Source organism: Colletotrichum gloeosporioides (genome assembly GCF_011800055.1).
Source record: "Colletotrichum gloeosporioides strain Lc1 chromosome Unknown consensus_92, whole genome shotgun sequence".
Lineage (NCBI taxonomy): Eukaryota > Fungi > Ascomycota > Sordariomycetes > Glomerellales > Glomerellaceae > Colletotrichum > Colletotrichum gloeosporioides.
Genome location: NW_025544737.1, coordinates 148,361 through 169,581, shown reverse-complemented (window position 1 = coordinate 169,581; position 21,221 = coordinate 148,361). Strand labels below are relative to the sequence as shown.

Sequence of the window (21,221 nt, the reverse complement as noted above, 5' to 3'; positions counted from 1 at the left end):
CTGCCGGAGACCACGAGGTTCGGTGAAGATTTGGTTCTGACTACCCGAGACACTGTTGAAATGGACGGTCTGTTGGATTGTTGGAATGGGCAGAAGATGGCTGCGGTAAGCCGAGTAGATGTGTATGTGTGTACGGATAACGAGCAGGCAGCAGGCAGAAGCTCAGCTTAGGTAGGTTTGGTGGAGACAAGCGTGGATATGCGTGCAGAGATGGAGAATTTGGGGGGACGGGCGAAGTAAGGCAGACTGGGGTAAAGGTATGGATACGTAGGTAGGTCCAGTCAGATGCGGATAAGGTACCTAGATAGGTAAAGCGGTTGGGTTCGGTTATGGAACCAGGCGTCGAGGGTAATGGATCCGTAGGCGGTGGGAGTATCAGCATCAGCACCAGCACCAGCACCAGCACAAGCTCTAGTATCCGCAAAGATGGTATGCTAGAGCCAGGCAATGGGCCTATTCGTGGACCAACCCGGTAGAGACAGGACGAACGACAGGGCCGTGGGCGTTTCCAGTCCGGTGGGTGCGGTGCTGTTGAGGCTCTTGCCTAGGTTGTAGGGTAGGTAGGTAGACCGTAGCTTAGGCCCGGCGACGACCACAGGGCGAGACTGGGACCTTGGAACTGGGAACTGGTGGATGGGATGGGATGGAACGTCGCGATGTCTGAGGGGGAAGACCGGCAGGGAGAGAGAGCACCTGAGGAGAATACCTAATTAATTACCCGTCCGGGACCGAACGAGAGGTGACGTCGATCCAAGTTGACAGATTCAGATCAGAGGTCAATGCAACAACAGAGCCCGCCAGCTTCACAAAGAGCCCTGAGCAGTTTTAGGTAAGCAGGGGCATCGGGCAGTAAGGTGCACCTCATGGGTAGTACTACGGATGCCCAGGTACCTTATCTATGCATTACCTACCCGAGCACCCGAGGCCCTGCCGCAAACGGCGCAGTCGAGACCCCGCCGGACACAAGGACGACCTCCGGTGTCCGAGACATGGCCTTCTAAGGTTCTATGGATGCTGAGTATCCTTCGCTTCTCCCTACGAAAATGTCCGAGACTAACGAGCGACGACACTCGCCTGGACATCCCCATCGGCCTCGACTAAGCTCTTCTGGCACCCATCGCATCCCACCGCCATTGCGCCATTGCATCTCAGTCGCGTGAGACACTCGCGGCAGCCACCATACGATGATGGTGTACACAGTATCGCGTCGCGTCCGAGGCACCTTCACTGGTCGCCGACGGCCGCGTTGACACCATGCTAACTAACCAAGTGTCCGTAGCCACCCATATTTATAATTAAAATGGCCTGAGTTGACCGATTCTCACCCGTCTGTGGTTCATGCCTGTGAACTGCCCGAGCGCCAAGCAGCGAGAAGAAAAAGCGGCAGAGGCGAAAGAAAAAGAAAGGGGGGGAAAAAAAAGTCCAGCCGAACTTGTTGTCTGCTCACTCATTATTCTGATCAATTCCTACCACCAAAGCCAAGGCATCTTTTTTCTCCCACCGTCTTGTGCGGCGCCTCCTTCTCTACCTCCTCGAGGGCATCATCGTCGCGAGTGGGCCTAATTAGAGAGCATCCCGAATCATCATGGTCGACACTACCCCAACGACCAAGTCTGCCGAGGGCGACGGCGCTTCTTTCAACGGCGAAGCTTTCCGAGGAACAAATACCTCAACGCCCACCTTGGCCCCGAGGGAAAGCGATGATCACGTGGAGAAGAAATCGGAGGACAGGCCATCAACGTTACAGGAGAAGGTCACGGTTCACACGCCGATAATATCAGCCAGCCCGTCAGCCAATGCCAGCCAGCTCGACGTCTCGAAAGAGCCCAATTTGGACGAGAAGCGAGATGCAGAGAACCGAGCTCCGGAGGGGCTACCGGTTGAGATTGACGAGGCAGAAGAGAATTTCAAGCCAAAGAGCATCAAGTTTTGGCTCACCATCTTTTCCAACTTCATCGCCTTATTCCTAGTGGCACTCGATCGAACCATCATAGCCACCGCAATCCCACGCATCACTGACGAGTTTGGGAGCTTGGGGGATATCGGCTGGTATGGGTCGGCTTACATGCTCACCACTGCCGCTTCCCAACTGGTGTTTGGCCGAGTTTATAAGTTCTACAATCTTCGATGGTACGTAGTGCTACGACCAGGGGCTATAGAAGCGTTCGTGGCTGATCTTTTGGGCGTACAGGGTTTTCCTCAGCAGTATATTTGTTTTTGAGATTGGCTCACTGCTTTGCGGCGTCGCTCCCAACTCGGCCACTTTGATTGCAGGAAGAGCCATTGCAGGTGTCGGCTCCGCTGGTATCTTCACTGGAGCCATGATGGTCATGATTCCAATGGTGCCGCTACACAAAAGGCCAATGTTTCAAGGTAACCAAAAATCACTGTCTTGAGCAGACGTGTCCAAGTTTTAACACCAACCGTAGGAATCTTTGGTATGGTCTTTGGCCTTGCTTCCGTGATCGGGCCACTAATCGGCGGTGGCTTCACGGGCACAGTCACTTGGAGGTATGTTGCACTCAACATGTCTCTAGCTAGAATGGCTTGGACTAACGCGGGAATCCGGAAAACAGATGGTGCTTCTACATGAATCTTCCTATTGGAGGTGCGGCTTTGGTATACCTGTTCTTCATGCTCAAGGCTCCCAAGCAGCAACCACGAGAACCTGCAACACTCACCCAGCATATCTTGCGCCTTGATCCCTTGGGGACGTTCTTCTTCCTACCCTCCATCGTGGCCCTTCTCCTTGCCCTGGAGTGGGGTGGGGCGACGTATGCATGGAGCGATGGCCGCATCATTGCTCTTTTTATTGTCTTTGGGGTTGCCTTCAGCGCTTTCGCCGCCGTCCAGGTATTCATGCCCAAGACGGCAACGGTTCCAGTCAGGATCATCACCCAGAGGACCATGCTAGCCGGCGCATTCTTCATGTTTTTCTTGGCTGGGTCGATGATGTTGGCGGTTTACTATCTTCCTCTGTGGTGTAAGTTCTGCTTTCCCCCCCTCTTCCAAAAAAAGGAGAAAAAAAGGGCCGGTGTTTTGCTGCGAAGAGAAGACGTGTTAATAAATATTCCAGTTCAAGCTGTACAGGGTGCGGATCCCGTGGACTCTGGTATTTATACACTACCGCTGGTGCTCAGCATCGTGGCGTCATCCATCATCTCAGGGGGGGCGACGCAAAAGATTGGCTACTACGTGCCATCGATGATCCTCTGTCCATGCATCATGGCAACAGGTCTAGGGTTGATGAGTACCTTTCAGCCGGGAATTAGCTCGGCACACTGGATCGGATACCAGTTTCTCACAGGTTTCGGCCTGGGGTTTGGCATGCAAACCGTTGGTCTTGCTGTGCAGGCGGTGTTCCCCAAAGAAGATGTGTCAACAGGTGTTTCCATCAGCTTCTTTGCGCAGCAATTGGGAGCAGCCATATTCGTCTCGGTAGGACAGTCGATTCTCAGCAACATGCTTGTGTCGCAGCTTTCTGGCATTCCTGGACTACCTGCACAAGTCATTGTCAAGATTGGGGCAACCGATTTACACAATGTCGTTCCGTCCCAGTTCTTGGATGTGGTCGTCAAGGCATACAACTACGCATGCACTAGGATCTTCTTGGCAGGCATGGGACTGTCATTGGCAACCCTTGTCTGCGCTCTATGCATGGAATGGAGAAATATCAAGAAGGGGAGGAACCGTGCCAGTAGAATCGAGCCGGAAACTGAGGCGTAGTGCTGGATCATCAGGCGAGGGGACGCGGCAAGGACGACTAAGTGACATACAAGCACATACATACCATATACGGTACCTTAGTTCACCTACCTTGACATACTTACCTTAATGATGATTGCACTCGTTGGCCTCAGGCGGTCAGGGCCATCTCCAGTGCAATCCTGGAAGGGGTGTAGCGCCAACACACGATGTTGGGCCCCGAACGGGCTGACGTTTCGGGGCTCACTGACGGAGGCCACCCACAGCCACAATGCACGTCACGCCTCTCAAACCACCATACTTTTTTTTTAAGAAAAAAAAAAAAAGAAGAAGAAGAAGAAGCCTTCGAAACCGGCCCATTCCCGTCCGATCACCTTTTCTCAGGTTCATGATCCTGCCTGAGTCAGGTTCGTTGAGTAAGGTACGGCTGAAGTAATATAACACTCCGTTTAGGCATCCGTTCCCGTGTTCAAGTTCTTATCAGATCTCGTCGTCCCACATGACGCTGTCAATGTGCATGCATGCGGACGAGGCAACCTGCTCCACGTATTTTCGCGCGCCTGCTCCCCGATCAGTGAACGTCCCATCACTCGAAATCCGCCTTCGTTCAAGCCAATGGTTCCCATCTCGAGGATCAGTGGAAGCACCGCGAGTATGCCAAAGCAGACTGCTGTCCCTGTGAAATGCAAGAGGGCAAGCAAACCCAAAGTTCGAACAGGGTGCTTAACATGGTGAGCCCCTATTCATTACTATTGCCCCTGTTCCCGCGGCTGTAAAGATTAACTGACCGCAGCAAGTACGGCACTCTTACCAACGAGAATGGTGCCTGAGCTGCGATCCGCTAACACATGGCTACAATTTGTTATAGAACAAGACGCATCAAATGCGGAGGAGAGAGACCTGCCTGCATACTTTGCACATCGACCGGAAGGAAATGCGATGGTTACGACCAAGTTATGCCGTCTCGACCGGCAGAGGCGGACGACGATACGCGTGGTCCCGCACTAGTTGCCCAGGCATCTTGTATGCAGCCATGCTCTGAAATCAAGGCTCTGCGCATATTACGGCCCTTAGTCGCCGACATAGACGGCACTCACACGGAGCGTCTCTATTTCCACCGCTTTCGCCGCGTTGCCGAGACCGGTCTCTGTGACCATGTCACCAACCTCACCAGTTTTTGGAGCCGATTAGCCACTCGGTTGAGCCATGCTGACGAGGCTGTAAAGTGGGAAACTCCAAGAGCTACGGATCAAAGTTGAAGAAGACTAAATACGTGCTTAGGCAAACCCGGTATCGACACAATAATTTACTCGTGTGTCCCTAATTGTTGTTGTTGCTGTCCTCTCTATTCTACGGATGTGCTGGCCCTCATTTGTGTATAGAGAAGAATATGAGAGGAAAGAAAGTAAAAAAAAATCTATAACCTAAAGCCTCAGACGTTTCCCGTTCATTAGCAACTCCATTGTTAAGTGAGTACCTACTTACTTCCATATGAGTGAGTAGGTTAGGTAGCTGCGCAAGACCGCCTTACAATACCTACCTGAGGTAGGTACCTAAGGTGCACTGGTGGTCAATGGCCCGATGGTACGTGCCCTTCCGCACGGCGTCCTTCGTGGGGCTTTTGCTGAACCATATCATCGAAGCTTCAATCACCACGCACTCGTCGCGCCTGGTTTGCAACGTCGATACTCGAGAAGCGCTGAAAACGCGCCATTTGACGCCAAAAGTCGCACACGATGGCGTCATTTCCTCACGAAGTCCCCACAATCACCGAAGAGAGGACCGGTTTCGACTTGAATCTCCAGCATGGCCACCAGGATCTGGTTCAAGCTGTAGCCTTCAATGCCTATGGCGATCGCTGTGCAACCGGCTCCGTCGACGGGAAGATCAAAGTTTTCAACCGCCACAAGGATGGTGTCTGGCATCATTGCGATACTTGGGGGGCGCATGGCAGCGAGATTCTTGAGGTAGGCGACTCTGGTGCTGCGCACAATCACTGCCCATTCAAGACTGACACACCCTCCATCCAGCTCCAATGGCTTCCCCCAACCGTATATCCGAATCTCATCGCATCTCTCGGGATAGAAGGCCGCTTCAAGTTATGGGCCGAAGATCCATCTGCTGCTCCAGGCCGTCGCTTCAGCGCCAGCAACCGTGCGACGACAAGCAAAGCCGCATACGAAATGCGCTCCTCGAAATACCCCTACCGCTCGTTTTCCATGAAGCACAACGAGGAGACGAGGCACACTTACCTTGCCCTTCTCGCCTCCGACGGTCGCCTGATTGTGTACGAGAATGAGCAACCTGAAAACATGTCCGAATACACCTCGATAGACGAGTTTAGCGTATGTCCCAAGCCGAATCGCGGAGAAGAGGTTAGCTTCAAGGTTCGGTTCGATTCGAATCCAGACCCGTGTTACAGTGCATTGCGGGCAGGGGTCGCAAACGACTCTTTGGGCCTCGTTGTGGCGGGTATGTCTTCGGTCAAGGTGTATCGCTCTAGGGACGTGATCACAACCTCGTACGGCGTCGCTCAATCACAACGCGAGTTCTATCTTGCTGTTGACGTTGGTGTCCATAGAGGCCTTGTGCGCGATATAGCATGGGCGCCTGGGAATATCCGAGGATACGACATTATTGCGACGGCTTGTCAAGACGGGTTTGTACGCATATTCCGCATAGACACACCCTACTCGTCAGATGATGGCAAGACATGGTCAACGGCGGAACTCACTAGGCATGAAAATCACCAAGCGCAGGCATTCTCCAACGTAGGCCAGTCTACAGACAACAAGCAACCTCAGTCAGGTCTCAGTGCCAGTCTAGCTAAGTCTGGCTCGCACGTGGAGAGGCACTTCTCGGGCCAGCCAGGACAAGTGAAGCATATTTTCAAAGAAATTGCCAAGCTGGATAGCCATCGTACGCCTGTATGGCGCGTCGGCTTCGACGATGATGGCCAGATCTTGGCCAGCACTGGCGACGACGGAAAGTTGGTGTGCTATCGTCAGACTCCAAACGGCGCCTGGGCAAAAAGTTCTGAGCTGGCTATGGTGAAAACGAGAATGGCCCTGCCTTGAGCCGGCTCCATGGGTTGGTCCAGCTTGCATCGATCGGCCCTCATCGCTCACTCGTGCCATTCTCGTGCCGTGGTAGTGTTTCAACCGACGCCCAGCGGCCAAATTAGCATGACCTCCTCAAAGGCCAGGGGCCAACATCAACATGGCTCTAATGCAAAATCCCGGCTTGCTGCTATCGCAAACCAGTGTCCGACGCAGACGTGGCTGTTGCACTACAGGTAGGCGGTAGAAAGGGCGATCTGAAAGAAGTAGACTACCATGATGGATCGGGCCATCAACTTTGCCATCCGGCTACCACACATCTCGAAATGCGGATTGGCTCGAGTCACAGTCTTGGTTTTCAAGGAGAAGTTAGATACCCCCAATGAATGATTTTGCAACCTAAGCCTGACTGATGCGACTAATTGCCAAGCGCCCTTAATTACACATTCTTCGAAAAGTAGTAGATGACTTTTGACCCGCCCTAGACATTTTCCCTCACTACTTCCTACGCTTCTGACCTCCGCCGCCGGCCCCCTCGTCCGCTGCTTGGCGCTTTCTGCCGTTCTTACGCCAGAACTCCTTGCTCTCCTTCTTCTCCCTCGCCTCCTTCTTTTCCTCAGACTCGGCCACCTTTTTGCGGTACTCGGCACGCTTCTCCTCCTTTTTGGCGGCGCGGCGAGCGACCTTGTCGTTACGGATCGTGGTAAGCTGCTGCAGCAGGTTGCGCGCTGTCTTCTCCTCCTTGTTGAGCACGACAGCCCGCTTCTGCATGTAGGTCTCTTTGTTCTGCTTGCGAGCCTGCACAATCTGTGACTTGAAGGGCAGCTCGGCGGCGAGGGCACGGGGCACGCGCAGAGCGTTGAAGTGGCGAGTCTCGCGCTCAATCTTGCGATACTGGCTGTTCTTTTGCGAAGGTGTCTCGATGCCCTCAGCGCGGCGCACCTCACCCGTAAGCCGCATCGCCTGCCAGCCGATGAGGTTTGTTACGGGGCTGTAAAAGCGATGAGGCTTGATGGGATACCATGCTCGCAGGAAGACGATATCGCTGTACAGAATCTTGTCTTCGAAGGTGGCACGGAAATGGCCCTCCGGCTTGGACAGTGCACGTTTGATCTGACCACGAACGCCGGAAACTGTCTTGATGGACGCGCCTTCGAATTTCGCGATCTCGAGCGACGAGTTGAACATGCCCTTGATGAAGGCCGTGTTCTTGTGGATCTTGTCGGCAGTACCCGTGAGCTTGAGCTTCTTGACAATTTCGGTTGATTCGTCGACGCTGAGGACTGTCCCTGTTGCTGCTATCCGGAAGCCAGGATTAGATGACGAGAAGGAATTGAAACAAACAAAGCCGGAGTTAGGCGCGATGAGTGGACCGTAAATGGTTGCGAAACAATGCATATGCTCTGGTGTGTATTTCAGCATGCGATTTCTCGTTCTCGAGTCTGAGATGCTGTAAATAGGCATGGTCTGGAATCGCCTCCATCCGAGGGAGAAGATCAATGGATCGTTCGTCTTGAGAATCTTTTTGTGCCACCTATGCTTTTTGATTCGGACCTGCACATATCCAAAGCGATCCTCGGTAGGGCTCAGACCACCAAGAATTAGAGGCATCCTCGCATTGAACATCTGGACGAACTCGGCTGGAATACCGTCCAGGACAATCTTGGCATACTTGCCGGCCTTGAAGCCCTCGACAACAGTTCTCTGCCTCTCGTCAAGGTTTTCGAACTCTGCCTTGTTGATATCCAGCTGCTTCTGGATAAGGGCCTTTTGCGATTCGTACCACTCGTCCTCGCCGAATTCCTGTTCGCCGCCTTCCCTCCGGGCATTTGCTTTGTCGTTGAGAAATCCTTCTCTATCTTCTTCCTCAAACCGTAGTTTGAGTTCCTCTTTGCGTTTCGCGTTCCTTTCACGCTCGTCCTCGAAGTTTTCCTCTTCGTCGTGCTCTTCGGGGCCGTGCTGTTCTCCGGTTTCCAGGTCCTCGAAGACACCATCGCCTTCGTCATCGTCCTCGTCATCGTCGACGCCATCAAATTCATCGTCATCCCCGTCATCGTCATCCCCACCTCGTGACGCCGATGTTGTGAACCGGCGCCTCAATGCCTCCACATTTGCCTGAAGAGACCACTTTGCGGCCAGATCCTGATAGTCGTACAAGGGTATTGACCTATCCTCCACTTTGTCTTCCGTCTCCTGTTTGGACTTTTTGAAGAATTCGTCGTCGTCCTCTGAAGCTTCGACATCTTCTTCCTCCTCCCGGTCCTCACCACGCCACCTCTTCAGTGCTTCCTGTGGTGTTATGGAGTCGTCATACATGAACCTAGCGAGATCCGGTGTATGGAAGGAACGTCTCTTGCCATGCAGCCTCTTGGCGCGCTCTGCCATGTTTTCCTTCCACTTCAGAGCAGCCGCTTCCTCGTCCGAGTCGAAGCCTTCACCATCCATGTCCCCATCCTCATCTTCCAGCCCAGAAATGGATCCGAGGTCAGAGTCACTGTCAGCGAAGGCTAGATCCTCATCGTCACCATCCCTTTCAGAATCCTTGAGGAAGATCTTGCCGAGCTTGCCCTCGTCGAATTCTTCTTCAACGTCAGACTCGCCATTCTCTTCACCACTGACGAAACCCTCGTCATCGACCATCTCCTCATCGGACTCTCCATACCGGTCTGGAAGATGCGCAAATCGTTGGGTCTTTCGGCCAGTATCATTGTCCTCGGCGACGTCCTTCAGTTGTTCGCCGCCCTTGAAAAGCTGAACACCCTCCTCGGTCTGACCTAGCAACTTCCGCTCGCCCTGAAGTCCAACAATGAGCTCTTCACCTTCGCCCCTCTCGCCATCTTCGGCATCCTTGTCGAAGTTGAACCCCTTTTCCCTTGTGATCCAAATAGCGTCACCGTCGATCTTGAGACCGCTGCGATCTGACAAGGGGGCGTATAATTTCTTCTCCTTCTCGTCTAGGCGTCGGCGTGTCGTCTTGCCTGTGATCTTGGCCATGGCTTGTTCCATAGCAGGAGTCGGGCAGGGGTCTGGAAGCACCTCGAGGTTGGCGACGGTAAAGTCCCCAAGGCCGGGAATATGCACTCTTTGGCCTTGGGAGGCAAAGTTAGTTCCTCTGAGGTAGCCTGAAACAACAACAGAGCGGTCGCACTTGGGGTCCTCCTCGACCTTGGTGGGATGGGTGATGTCTCGATAGCTGTCGACGATGGTGTAAGGATGGGAGTTTCTCCAGACCAATGGTCGCGGATTCTTCATGACGGAGAGGAAGCGCGAGAGATTGTGAATCTCACGGTCGGGATAACGCCCATTCATAACTCCTGAGAGATAGAAGAGGTGTGCGCCTTGGTAGAGCTCGCTCCAAAGTCTTCTCTTGATCCGTTTCTTCGCATCTTTCAAAGTCTGAACTTTCTTGAACAGGTCCAAGTGAGTCAGGATCGTAAAGACGTTTCCAGGCATGCCGACGGAGCTAAATATATTCAAGGCTTCCATTGTCTCCATCTCGAAGCCGTAGTTGCCATCGATCATCAGCAGGACGATGTCTGCGATCTTGGCCAAGTCGACCATGGCCTCGAGTTCGTTGGGACACTCGACAAATGTCAGCCGCTGCTTCTTTGATGTAACAACGGTGATGGGACCCTGGGGGTCGGAAATGGTTTCCTTCGCATATCGACGGATCAGAGATTTGAGTAGAGTCGTTTTGCCGACACCAGGAGGTCCTATGATGGTGACCAGCTTTGGTGGCGGCTCGTCGGGGAGTCGGTCGACGAGGGGCACATGAAATCGCCTTTCTTTGATCTATCCAATAGCATTAGTCAACGCTTGTGTAGATTGCCGTCGGTTCACGGGTGCGTACGTCGGCAGATCGCGCGTTGGACTTGAGAAGCTTTCCGGGGTTGGAGAAGGTGAAAGCCTTCGGGTTTCGGTCTGAAGCGCTTGTGAGTATTGAACTGAATGCAGCCAGGGTCAGATCCATGTAATTTACCTCCAGTATGACCTTTCTTCTTGTCCTTCGCCTTGCGGTGAGGCTTGTGCACTTGGTCGTCCATGATGGCGGCAGTGTTACCCAGTACGGTTGAGGATTCCTGTAGCGACACGGCGAGCGCATCCAAGATTTTTTTTTCCCTCTGGTCGCGACGCTGCGCACTTACCTTCCTTAGCTTACCAGAAAATTTGTTATGGGTCTCGCCGTATCTTATCGCGTTATCGATAAGAAGAACACTGACCCATTGCATGGACCCCACTACGTACCTAGTCCCTAGCACCGATAGGTAAGCTAAGGCACTGGCTGCGTTACCCCTCTTACACTACCCCTCCCTCCCTCTCTCCCCTTGAACTGACTCTGTCGATGAGGCCGATCATCAAGGCGTTGCATTACAACCAACACAGACGTACACCTGATATGAGCCGTTTGAGAGGCATACGTAATTCTTGTACCTGCCACTCAAAACGAATGAATAAGCCACGGCCCATGCGCAGCAGCAGCTGGGTACAGTTTAGAAGCTACCGCGGGATGATGGACAGGCAGAGATGGTAGCTATTTCACGTCAGGCAACATTTCTGCAAACCAGCCACAGTCAGCAGTGACGGCATAGCCGATGACGAGTGTTGTCGAGGCAGATGATGATACTTGGCAGATAGACCTTGATTGGCTTCTGCGTCGAGTCACAAGACACCAAGGGGCTCCGCAATCGTCTGCGAGCAGACGCATCATGCCTGAAGAAACAAGACAGGCGCTCGAACACTGAAGCTGCAGATTAGGTCGGTAAGATTTCTTATCTGTAATCTGGGTACACGGAAGGCGGACATGGTCTGGGGCGTAGTTATGCAGTAGCGGTGTTTATTCAGATGTGGTGTGCGCTCCACGCGCGCGGGTTAAGGGCGTTGGCTGGCTTGAGGCAGCCACAGCACACGCAGACGAGGGTTCAAGTGCGTTATGGGATGACGTATTGGCAGGTGTGGGACGCCTCATTGAGTTGTCCGTGATGGATGGGGGTTGAATGCTATCCGTATGTGCCACCCACACACAATCCTCACCTACCTACCTGACGCTCACGTTTGCATGGGCCACACTGAAGCACCGCCTACGGTTCGCTGTCTCCTCAGAAGCAAACTTGGCGTCACTTTTAGTTCCCGGCAAGTCGCGAAGTTCCCACACCCCGTTCAAGCCTTGCTACTGGCCTGTTGTCCCTACCTTCCTACTGACCTTCCTGACCTGTCTGTGCCTTCCATGCCTGGGAAAACCGGGCACGTATGAGACCCGTTGGCCTGGTTATAAAGACTGCCTTGCAGACGCATTCCCGTTTGCTAACTTCACCTCATCATCTGCTTCAATCTCCATACACAACCAAAATCGTCGCCACATACTACCAACTTCAAAACTCTTTCCACACCACCCCGCTCGTCACCATGCCTACATACATTGTACGTATCAAGCTTGCTTTTGACGTTGTTTCTGGAACGCATCGTGTTGACGTGATGCTTTCCTAGGTCACCTGCAAGGAGGATGCCACTCCGGAGCAATTCCAGGCGTAAGTCGGCAATTACGTTTTATGAAGCATCACGTTTTAACTGACCACGCAGGGCCAAGAAGCATGCTGAGGACCAGGGTGGGAAGATTGGCCACGAGTACAGCCTGATTAAGGGTTTTTCGTAAGTCTCTGCGACGATATAGTCCCTTTACACTGACTACGACTGACCTAATCAACTCCGTCAGTGTCGAGTTTCCCGAAGACCAGATCTCCACTCTCGAGAAACACGAGCATGTCAAGCACGTCGAGAAGGACCAGGAAGTTCGCACGCAATAGACACCGAGCAAGGCTTTGGCTTATGGTTTCAATGAGCCTTGCACCCGATTCAGTACATACCTTAACTAGAATCATGACGTCCGTAATGATTTGATGCTCTTCTTTTCTTTCCGCTCCCACTTGCACCTTCTAGGCTCTATGCGTGACAAACGTGAACGATTTGTGGCGCTACAACAGAGCCTCGCATTTCACTGGGTTTCACTGCACCACCGCGCATCCCCTCTCAAAACTGTTTCTGGAAGAGTGACAGTCATGTGTCTTTGTACCATTCGCCCTCCGCACCCTTCGTTCGCCATTTGCTTGAAGCGCCTCGCGGTTGGCATCGGCCCCCGCCTGTGTCTCATCACCCGGCACGGAAGCCACAGGGATCGGTCTAGGCCATCAGCCACCCCTGCCTTCAAGCCCCAGCACGGACAGCACCCGGTGACTACGCTAAGATCGGCTCCCTGCGTCTAATTCGTTCCGAGTCAAGCCTCTTGTCCCGATGCATATGATCTCATTCCCTCCTAAGCCAAAGTTCTCTTCCTCGCACTCCTTGACCGCAACATCTCTTGCCCGGCAACTACAGTTCTTACAATGCCGCCATGAGGAGTATTGCTAGACTGTTGAGGCGCACACAGCCCCAGAGGATACCCCTACGAGCCTGCTCTTCTTATCCCTGCCGTTTCTTCACCTCACGCCATGGCTACGGCGGTGCCAACTCTTCCTATCTGTCGCGTGTCGACGAACACGAGATTGTACAGCTGGCCAAGAAACCTCAGCATCCACTGAGCCTCGCCGATTTGGTCAAGTATTGATGACCCTCCCAGCCCGATATTCCCATGAGCTTTTCAATCTGACGTTTGGTCAACCCAACCTAGACATGGCCGTCCTCCGCTGAGCGAAAAGTCCCTCTTCTCTTCGGCCAACTTCACCCTGTCACTACTACCCATTCGCCTTGCCCACCGCATCCAGGCCCTCCGAAACCTGCCATATATCGTGGTGTCGAACCCCAACATTAGTCGAATCTATAACAACTACGTCCACTCCCTCTCGACACTACTTCCTTGGTGGACTAAGGGCGGCAAGGGCGGCGAGAATGCGGTTCGGACGCTCGACGATGAGATTCGCTTCACAGAGGTCCTGGCTGAGCTCGTCGCGACACACACCGATACCATACCGATTCTCGCTCGGGGTTTTCTCGAGTGCCGCCGCTATATAAGCCCCGCAGAAGTCACTCGCTTTCTTGATGAACATCTCCGTGCTCGCATAGGCACACGCCTCGTGGCCGAGCAGCACATCGCCCTTCACTACAGCAGCCAGCCGCATTTCGACCCGGCTGCCAGTCCGACGCCATGTCCGGAGCATCCCAGCTACATTGGCGTTATCGACACCGCTCTACGTCCTGCTCACATTGTCGAATCCTGCGCTGGCTTTGTTGCCGACATTTGCGAACTACGGTACGGCGTTCGCCCACACTTGATCATTGATGGAGAACCAGACACTACCTTTGCCTTTGTGCCAATGCATCTCGAGTACATCGTCACCGAGCTGCTCAAGAATGCCTTCCGAGCCACCGTAGAACACCGTGACAACAAGGAGCCTATCGTGGTAACGATCGCTCCCGAGCCGCCCGCTCGCAAGCAGTCAGGCCAGCCCCTCAAGATTGACGTGCCCAAAGAGGGCAGGGGTGAATTTAGGAGCGATGCTATACGGCCACTGGATGACAACGTGCCAGGAGTGACCATTCGGATAAGGGACCGAGGGGGTGGTATAGCCCCTGAGGTACTGCCCAATATCTGGTCGTACTCATTCACCACGTTCTCCGAAGATGATGAGTTTCCTGGCTCCGATAACGATGGATTAAACGTGATATCCAATGCGAGTGCAGGCGGGAGCACTATTGCAGGTCTCGGATACGGTCTGCCGCTCAGCCGAGCATATGCTGAGTATTTCGGTGGTGGCATCGCTGTGCAGAGCCTACACGGCTGGGGTACTGATGTCTACCTTCGACTCAATGGTGTGGGCAAGATTCAATAGAAGCCTCGTTCTGATGCACTGCCAAGCAGTCAACGCTCGGCCGAACAGCTAAGATTCACACGTGCAAGGGGGTTAGAAAGCGTTGTCAGCACGAACGTCATGAAGATAGCGCATCGTCTGTTCGGTTATTCATACATATTAATTGAACTGCTAGGAGATTGATTACCAGGTGGATGCCGTCCACATTTGATGCGTTACCAATAGCAAATATGTGCCCCTGACCGACAGAGAGAGAAAAACGATAGAATCAAAGATGACGTAATCGAGTAAACTCTTTTCGAAGATGAATTGCGCAACGCCCCAGATTTTTGACCAGCCTCCTGCAAATGCCCTCATTATACGACAGCGCAACGGCTCTTATGTACGATCTCTTGCATATCTCTTACATGTTCGCCAGCTCGTTGTCGATCTGCCTGTCCATGAACGTCCTCCTCTCGCCAACGAGTCCGGTCTGCAGCCGCTGCTCAACCAGAGCACGCACCTGCTTCTTTGTGACGGTGTCGAGGTCCACTTCTCTGAGTACGCCCTGAATGGCTTCGATGATCATACCGTCGTCGGGACCTTGCATGTTACCACGCTGGAAGTCGAACGAAGAAGTAGACTGGTTCGCGCTGGGACGGTTCAGACCCAGTGCTGATTGTGACCGGCTACCGCCGAGACCAGGCGAATGGCTAGCCTGGCCACGAAGGTTAGAGACGCTGGGACGATTGCCGGGGAAGTCTTGATAGGGGGTCTGCATGCGATGGATGTCGTGAGTACCCAGAGAGGCCATCGATTGCCTATTAGCCATGGTCTGGTCATTGTGGTACGGGCTTGTCGCACCTGATGCGCGAGCCATGTGGCCTCCGAAAGGAGCCGGGGACTGAGGCGGCATGTAGGTGTTGTTGCGGTTCATGCCGGTGAGAACGGAGCCCTGGCGAACGGACGAGTAGACCGACCTGATCTCGTCCATCTCGTACTGGTCGTCATAACCCATGTCGGCCTTCTCCATGTAGCCGCCACGACGTCCAGGAAGATTGTTGGCCATGGCGTAATCATCCCATCTCTGCAAAGGAATGCTCCTAGGGTCGAATCCCTCGTCGTCAACAGCGACCAACTGCTTAGCGCCCTTCTCTCCAATGACGATACGAGTGTTACCCCAAGAGAAGTTGTCCTGGTTCCAGAAAGAGTAGATGGGAAGGGCGAAGGAGTAAATAGGGAAAGCAAGAATATAGATGATCATCCATCCGATATGTTGCCACTGTCTCTTCAAGATGAAAATCAAGGCTTGTAGACCATACACTGCAGCGATCATAATAATGGAAATGTACGGAATCTGGCCAGTGCTGGTAGCCAAGGTGTAAATGAGGTATCCGAGATAGACGGTGGTGGCGGGGAGGATGATGGTTCCGAAAAGATCGATGAAGACGATGAAGCGCATGCTGAAGCAGCAGAATCCGCACATTTCCTTCAGCTTCATCAACTCAAAAAGGTTGTGGATGGTGGAGTTGATCCAGCGGCGACGTTGAGACAAAAGAACGCTCCACGATTCGGGAGCTGCGGTTTGGCAGTACGCATCGGGAATAAATTTGTACTTCATAGACGGGAAATATTTCGTCATCAGCGTTGTGAGGTAACGATCCTCACCGAGAGACAACAGGTTCTTCTTGTGAAGAGTGTCGACGTCGCAAACACTGTAGTCGCGAATCACGCCGTCAGAGATGATGAGCGGCTTGCCCTTGTCAACGGTTCGCAGACGGTACATGGTGAAACTGGTGCGGGGTTAGTCAAGTGTCCTCAGTGCGAAAGTCATCGGCAGTCTTCGACTTACCATCCAGGCAAACAGGTAACGCTACCGAAAAGAGACTCGAAGGCCTTGGCGAGGTTGTGGGAAATGAAGTACTCGTAAACCTGGATCATAGTCCACCATGTTCTGTCGTCGTTCTGCAAGCCGGTTTCGCCGCAAATACCAGCAATCTTGGCGTCATTGGCGCAAGCCGACACAAGTCTATTCAGCGAATCTTCCCTGACGCAGGTATCGGCATCAACCATCATGAGATACTCGTAGAGTTCTGGATCAACTCCAATGATGTTGTTGATCTGGTGGAACATCTCAAGTTCGAGAGGACTCATGGGGGCGCGGTGGTGAACTCTGTTGAGGAAGCTCATCAGAAGAATCTGGGAATCACGCTTGCCCCTGTTGCCAGGCTTAGCCTTGGACTGCTCAGATTCCTTTCCAACCTTGACGACAACGATGTATGGGACTACATTTCCCTCAAACTCGTACAGACCTGAGTAGACCTTGCCGTAATTCAGCTGCTCACTGCCAGTGCCAACAGACTTGAAAGGAAGCGCGGGTGGGTCAACCTTGGGATCAACACCGAGGATATCCAGAACGATTTTGGGGGTTGGACGATCGTTGCCAGCACCAACGATGATACCGTCACAGATGACGCAAATGAGCTTCCGTTTGTTGTCATATTGCAAGGCTGTAAGGGAATCGAGGGCTTTCCGCAGTGAGTCTTCGCCTTCAGTATAGGCAGGCACCTGGCAGATGACAAACTTGTCCTGGGGAGCTGGACGTCGCTTCGAGCCAAACTGAAGGGCGGACAAAAACTTGATAAGAATGACGGAGCAGAGAATGATCGTCATCGCTAACATGATGTAGTTGTTTGCCTGACACTTGGCGGAGTTACGAAAGTCCGGAATGCCAACGTAGAAAAGATTCTTTATGCAGTTCATGCTGTTCTGCACAGATGTGTTCTCGGTTGTGTTCGAGGCCGCAGTCTTGATGACGTCGTTCCACAAGTCTGTGACATCTTCGCCAGGGTTGTTGGAAACGACGTTGGTAAGTTTCGTGTTGAGAAACTTGTACGTGTCGACGTTTTTCTGTATATCCATGGTGTTGTAATAGTCGGTCAAGTCGTAGACGGCGCCATCGTAGATAACCCACATGTGGCTGTCGTTGGAGCCTTCATCTGAGACAGTCTTTTTGTCCCAGACGAGGTCACCCTTGTAGTATTCCTTCATACGGGGCAGGAACGTCTTGCTGTACCAGTCGGTGTTGCCCAAAGCACTGGTGCGGTCGGAAGCGTAGTAGCCAGACGTATGGACACCTGTTGTGTACTCCGGGGTGTTGTTCGCTGTCAACTGAGTAGTCTCCGCGAGTCCGAGACCAGGACATACCAGCGTCAGGGGAGGGGGGAAGTACTCGTCCAAGTTCATACCCGCGAATGGCAACATATTGTCCTTGGTGGTCTCGATGGCCGTGTCAGAGTGTTGCGTCTTCCAGAACTTCGAAATATCGTAAACGCGACCTCGAACGCTTACATAGAAGTCGGTTTCACCACCATGATACCCGACTTCTTTCGTATTCCAAGCCTTGTCGAAGTTGGGGCACAAGAGTTTTCCGAACCAGATAATCCAAAAGACGATAGCAGCATTCATGAGAATGATGAACCAAACGAGAACGAGCTTCTCGCGCCAAGCCATGCGGACATCGGGCCGCTTCATACGGCCAACAAAACTCAACAGAGGAGAAGGAATCCACCAGGTCCAAGCCCAGACGATCGCGACCCAAATCCGTCGCTCCTTTGTCATCTCCTTGGTTTCGACATGTTTGCCGTCAGCAAGCTCGGGATCCATCTGTCCGACGAATTCGCCCTCGTTGTTGTAGAAAACTTGGCCCTTGTAAGTATCACCCTTTGTACCCAGTCCATAGTCTCCTGACTGTTGCACATTGCGCATTCCGGAAGGGGCAATGGATGGTGCTCGCATGGCGTTGTTGTGGTTCAGCGTGGCTTGGGAAAGGTTGCCTTGGCTGTAGTTTCGCTGATGAGCAATGAGGTGATCGCGGCTACCATTGGGGGTTGTTTCGCCAAGCATCGGAGTTGGAAAGTAGCCGCTGCCGTTTGCCGAGTATCCCGACTCCAAGTTGTTGGCAACCATGACGTTACCCATGCCAGGAAGGTTGTTGTCCAGTGGCTTCATATCGAGCATGCTCTCGGCCTCCCACCACGCAGCCTCCCGTACCCAAACACGCTCTTTACCGATGACTACTTCGCCATTGGTCCATCCGCGCTCGAGAATCCAGGTTTCAATGCCCTCGCGGCCATCTTTGCAGCCAAGCGCGGCATAACGCTGGACAAACTCGTCAATGTCAAAGTCTGCTGTGAAGTCGAGGTTCTTGTTGCGCCTGTTGGCCCATTCAGGCAGGCGCCAGGCGCGAAGCTGGCGGGAAACGGTACCAGCGGACCAGGCAGAATTCACCGAGGGCAGGGCGGCCAAGCTTGCAGGTGAGTCGTCAGTAGGATGAACGGCAAGATGGTACCAAACACGGCTGGAGCTCATCAAAGACAACAGGTCGATGCGACCGGCACGCCCCAAGGTGATGCCTTCGCCCGTAACGGGGAAAAGCAACTTCTTGAGGAAAGCATCGTCGTCTGCAGAATGTCCAATCTTTTCGAGGACCTCCTCACGTTTCTCCAACTCATGCTGACGGTCCTTACCGGCCGCGCCTGACATGATGCCCATCTCAGGGCCGACCTCGCCAATCGCAGTCTGCATCTCTCGCACGATAGTGCTGCCTGCAGGGGGGACTTCAACGCCATCCGCAATCATCTCAGCATTGATGCCAAGAGTGTCATCGAATATCCCCCTCATAGACAAAGCCTTGCCCAAATTCGGATCAGGCACATCCAAAATAGTGATACAGACGGTGTCTCCGCTGTCACCGTTGGAAGTGGGTGTATGAGTGCCGCGGCCGTCAGTGGACTCAGCACCATCCTTGATGCGCAGCACCTGGGCAGAAATGGCCTCGTTGGCTTTTGAAATGACCCAATCGACCAGTGCCTCGTAAAGACCAGCAACAAAGGTCGATCGGTCCTGCGTTGTACACTGCCTGGCAAGGGCCTCGGGATCCATGCCCAGCAGCCCACTGACATCCTCGCAGATTTCCTCGAAGACGTCCTCATCGACATGGTAGTCCAGAGTGTCACCGAGCTTCAGTAAGCCTGCAAGTGTGGAAATTAGGTTGCGGTGAGCAGAACCCTTGATACCAATGTCTTTCAAGGCGGAGCGGAAGTCATCAGCAGCGGCAGCATCATCGGCGGTCGGGAGATAAGAGGGAGGGCCGTATGTGCCAGATCTGGAAAGTAGAGCGTAGTTGGAGGCAGCCTTCAGGCCCAAGAATTCTCTCTCGGCAGGGGTGGAAGCCGAAGTGAGGAGGTAGTAGAAAACGTCAAAGGCGCGATATCCGGTCTCAGGAGGAATACTAAGCAGACCCTTGGTAGTATCAATGCCGCCCTGAGACAAGGCAACTGACGCCCCTTGAAGATTTCCCGTCAGGTTAAGTGTCAAGGTGACACCGAGAGCAGACTGGCGAGATGCAGAAGGGTTGTATGGGGTAGAGCACCTGAGGAATGGCTGGATGGCTTCCAATGACCTGAACACCGATGAGGGGATCAAGAGGGGGAGAGATGAGAGGAACGGAGTGAGGAGAGAGGGCGTCGATGTGTGAAGAGATCTAGGGAAATCAGCGACCAATCCAGTTGAGACCAAGTGTAAGGTGTGTTGAGTCTTACCCAAGGACGATGCAGCCGTCCTCGGCACGGCGACGAGCGTGTTCCCACGCTCTCGCACCGAGGGTAGGGTCTATGGTTCCACCGGGTCTTCCATCGGAGCCGGCCTGAGCTGCGGTGAGCCATGTGTTGACGACGAGGCTCGTCCCAGCATCCAGATTGTAGGGCTGGGACGACAAGTAGATGTTGTGGACGGCGTTGAGGAGAGTGGTGGTGGACACAGGGGTAGACTGCTGGGCACCACGAGGGCCTCCAAGACCCTCGGATGCCACCGAGTACATTGACATTCGACCGCTGGCCATGTTGATGGGGTTCGAATCGTGATGTCCGGAGTGGACAGCCCCCTCGGAGGGTCAGGACACTATTCGGGGTCGTTTATAAGACGGATTGGGCTACGAACGAAAGTTGAACAGGCGTCGAGGTCGTGGCCTAGAAAGCGAAGGGCAGCCGTGATGGAGAGAATAACAGATGGCGACGGGGAAGAAAGGAAGCGAGTTATTCTTTGGTTGTGCTATTAGGAGGAGTAAGATAGACGGGTGGTAAGACGGATTGAGGCGGAGTGCTATACGATTTGTCGCCGAGCAACGCGTGAAGTTGTGCTTCGAAGGTGGGCGCGAAGCCGATTTCTCCCTTTCTCTTCTTGCCTTCCGGCAAGCAAACGAAGAAGTCGACAGTAAATCGACAGCAGGAGAGAAATCCAAAAAGTCAGCGAACGATGGGACAATCAGACCACCAAAGCGAGTGAGGCGTCCGTCGAGGGGGGAAAGAAGTAGGAGGAAGAAAAGCGAAGTTCCCTGTCCAAGGCTTCGACAACTAAAGATGAGGGTGATGGAAGAGGGTGACAGGCGAAAGGGGAGGGAGAGGGGCGGCAGGTGAAGCAGGTACCTCGATTTTGCAGGTTTGCCCTCAGGTACCTACCTAACTAAGGTAAGGTACGGTAGATACCTTAGGTAGGAAGGCACAGGTACAGACACAGGCGGAGGAGCAGGCAAAGCATAAGGTAGGACACGGCTACCTTGGTAATAGAAGCAGCCAGGCTGCAGACCAGGAAGTTTAGGGAGTGACGGAACGTGGGTCTC

The 21,221-nt window shown here is 53.4% G+C and overlaps 7 protein-coding genes across 7 annotated transcripts; 5 read left to right on the top strand and 2 right to left on the bottom strand.

Moving 5' to 3' along the window:
• Nucleotides 1-1,585: 1,585 nt before the first annotated feature.
• On the top strand, nt 1,586-3,726 carry GCG54_00008968 (Efflux pump aflT; the record flags this gene model as incomplete). The annotated part of the gene is made up of 5 exons (XM_045408923.1): nt 1,586-2,130; nt 2,192-2,373; nt 2,430-2,511; nt 2,577-2,983; nt 3,077-3,726. 5 exons carry the CDS (start codon nt 1,586-1,588, stop codon nt 3,724-3,726), a joined length of 1,866 nt encoding a protein of 621 aa, XP_045257839.1.
• Nucleotides 3,727-4,730: 1,004 nt separating this feature from the next.
• GCG54_00008967 (uncharacterized protein) lies at nt 4,731-4,964 on the top strand (the record flags this gene model as incomplete). Its single annotated transcript, XM_045408922.1, has 1 exon — nt 4,731-4,964. One exon carries the CDS (start codon nt 4,731-4,733, stop codon nt 4,962-4,964), a length of 234 nt encoding a protein of 77 aa, XP_045257838.1.
• Nucleotides 4,965-5,441: 477 nt separating this feature from the next.
• Nucleotides 5,442-6,782, top strand: GCG54_00008966 (Nucleoporin SEH1; the record flags this gene model as incomplete). The annotated part of the gene is made up of 1 exon (XM_045408921.1): nt 5,442-6,782. The coding sequence occupies one exon, from the start codon at nt 5,442-5,444 to the stop codon at nt 6,780-6,782; it is 1,341 nt and encodes a 446-aa protein (XP_045257837.1).
• Nucleotides 6,783-7,262: 480 nt separating this feature from the next.
• On the bottom strand, nt 7,263-10,807 carry GCG54_00008965 (Ribosome biogenesis protein bms1; the record flags this gene model as incomplete). Its single annotated transcript, XM_045408920.1, has 3 exons — nt 7,263-10,556; nt 10,615-10,685; nt 10,744-10,807. The coding sequence occupies 3 exons, from the start codon at nt 10,805-10,807 to the stop codon at nt 7,263-7,265; spliced, it is 3,429 nt and encodes a 1,142-aa protein (XP_045257836.1).
• A 1,360-nt stretch (nt 10,808-12,167) lies between these two features.
• Nucleotides 12,168-12,565, top strand: GCG54_00008964 (uncharacterized protein; the record flags this gene model as incomplete). The annotated part of the gene is made up of 4 exons (XM_045408919.1): nt 12,168-12,182; nt 12,249-12,289; nt 12,342-12,410; nt 12,475-12,565. 4 exons carry the CDS (start codon nt 12,168-12,170, stop codon nt 12,563-12,565), a joined length of 216 nt encoding a protein of 71 aa, XP_045257835.1.
• Nucleotides 12,566-13,149: 584 nt separating this feature from the next.
• Nucleotides 13,150-14,584, top strand: GCG54_00008963 ([3-methyl-2-oxobutanoate dehydrogenase [lipoamide]] kinase; the record flags this gene model as incomplete). The annotated part of the gene is made up of 2 exons (XM_045408918.1): nt 13,150-13,355; nt 13,426-14,584. The coding sequence occupies 2 exons, from the start codon at nt 13,150-13,152 to the stop codon at nt 14,582-14,584; spliced, it is 1,365 nt and encodes a 454-aa protein (XP_045257834.1).
• A 382-nt stretch (nt 14,585-14,966) lies between these two features.
• GCG54_00008962 (Chitin synthase 6) lies at nt 14,967-20,444 on the bottom strand (the record flags this gene model as incomplete). Its single annotated transcript, XM_045408917.1, has 3 exons — nt 14,967-16,335; nt 16,395-20,087; nt 20,146-20,444. 3 exons carry the CDS (start codon nt 20,442-20,444, stop codon nt 14,967-14,969), a joined length of 5,361 nt encoding a protein of 1,786 aa, XP_045257833.1.
• Between the last annotated feature and the right edge of the window lie 777 nt (nt 20,445-21,221).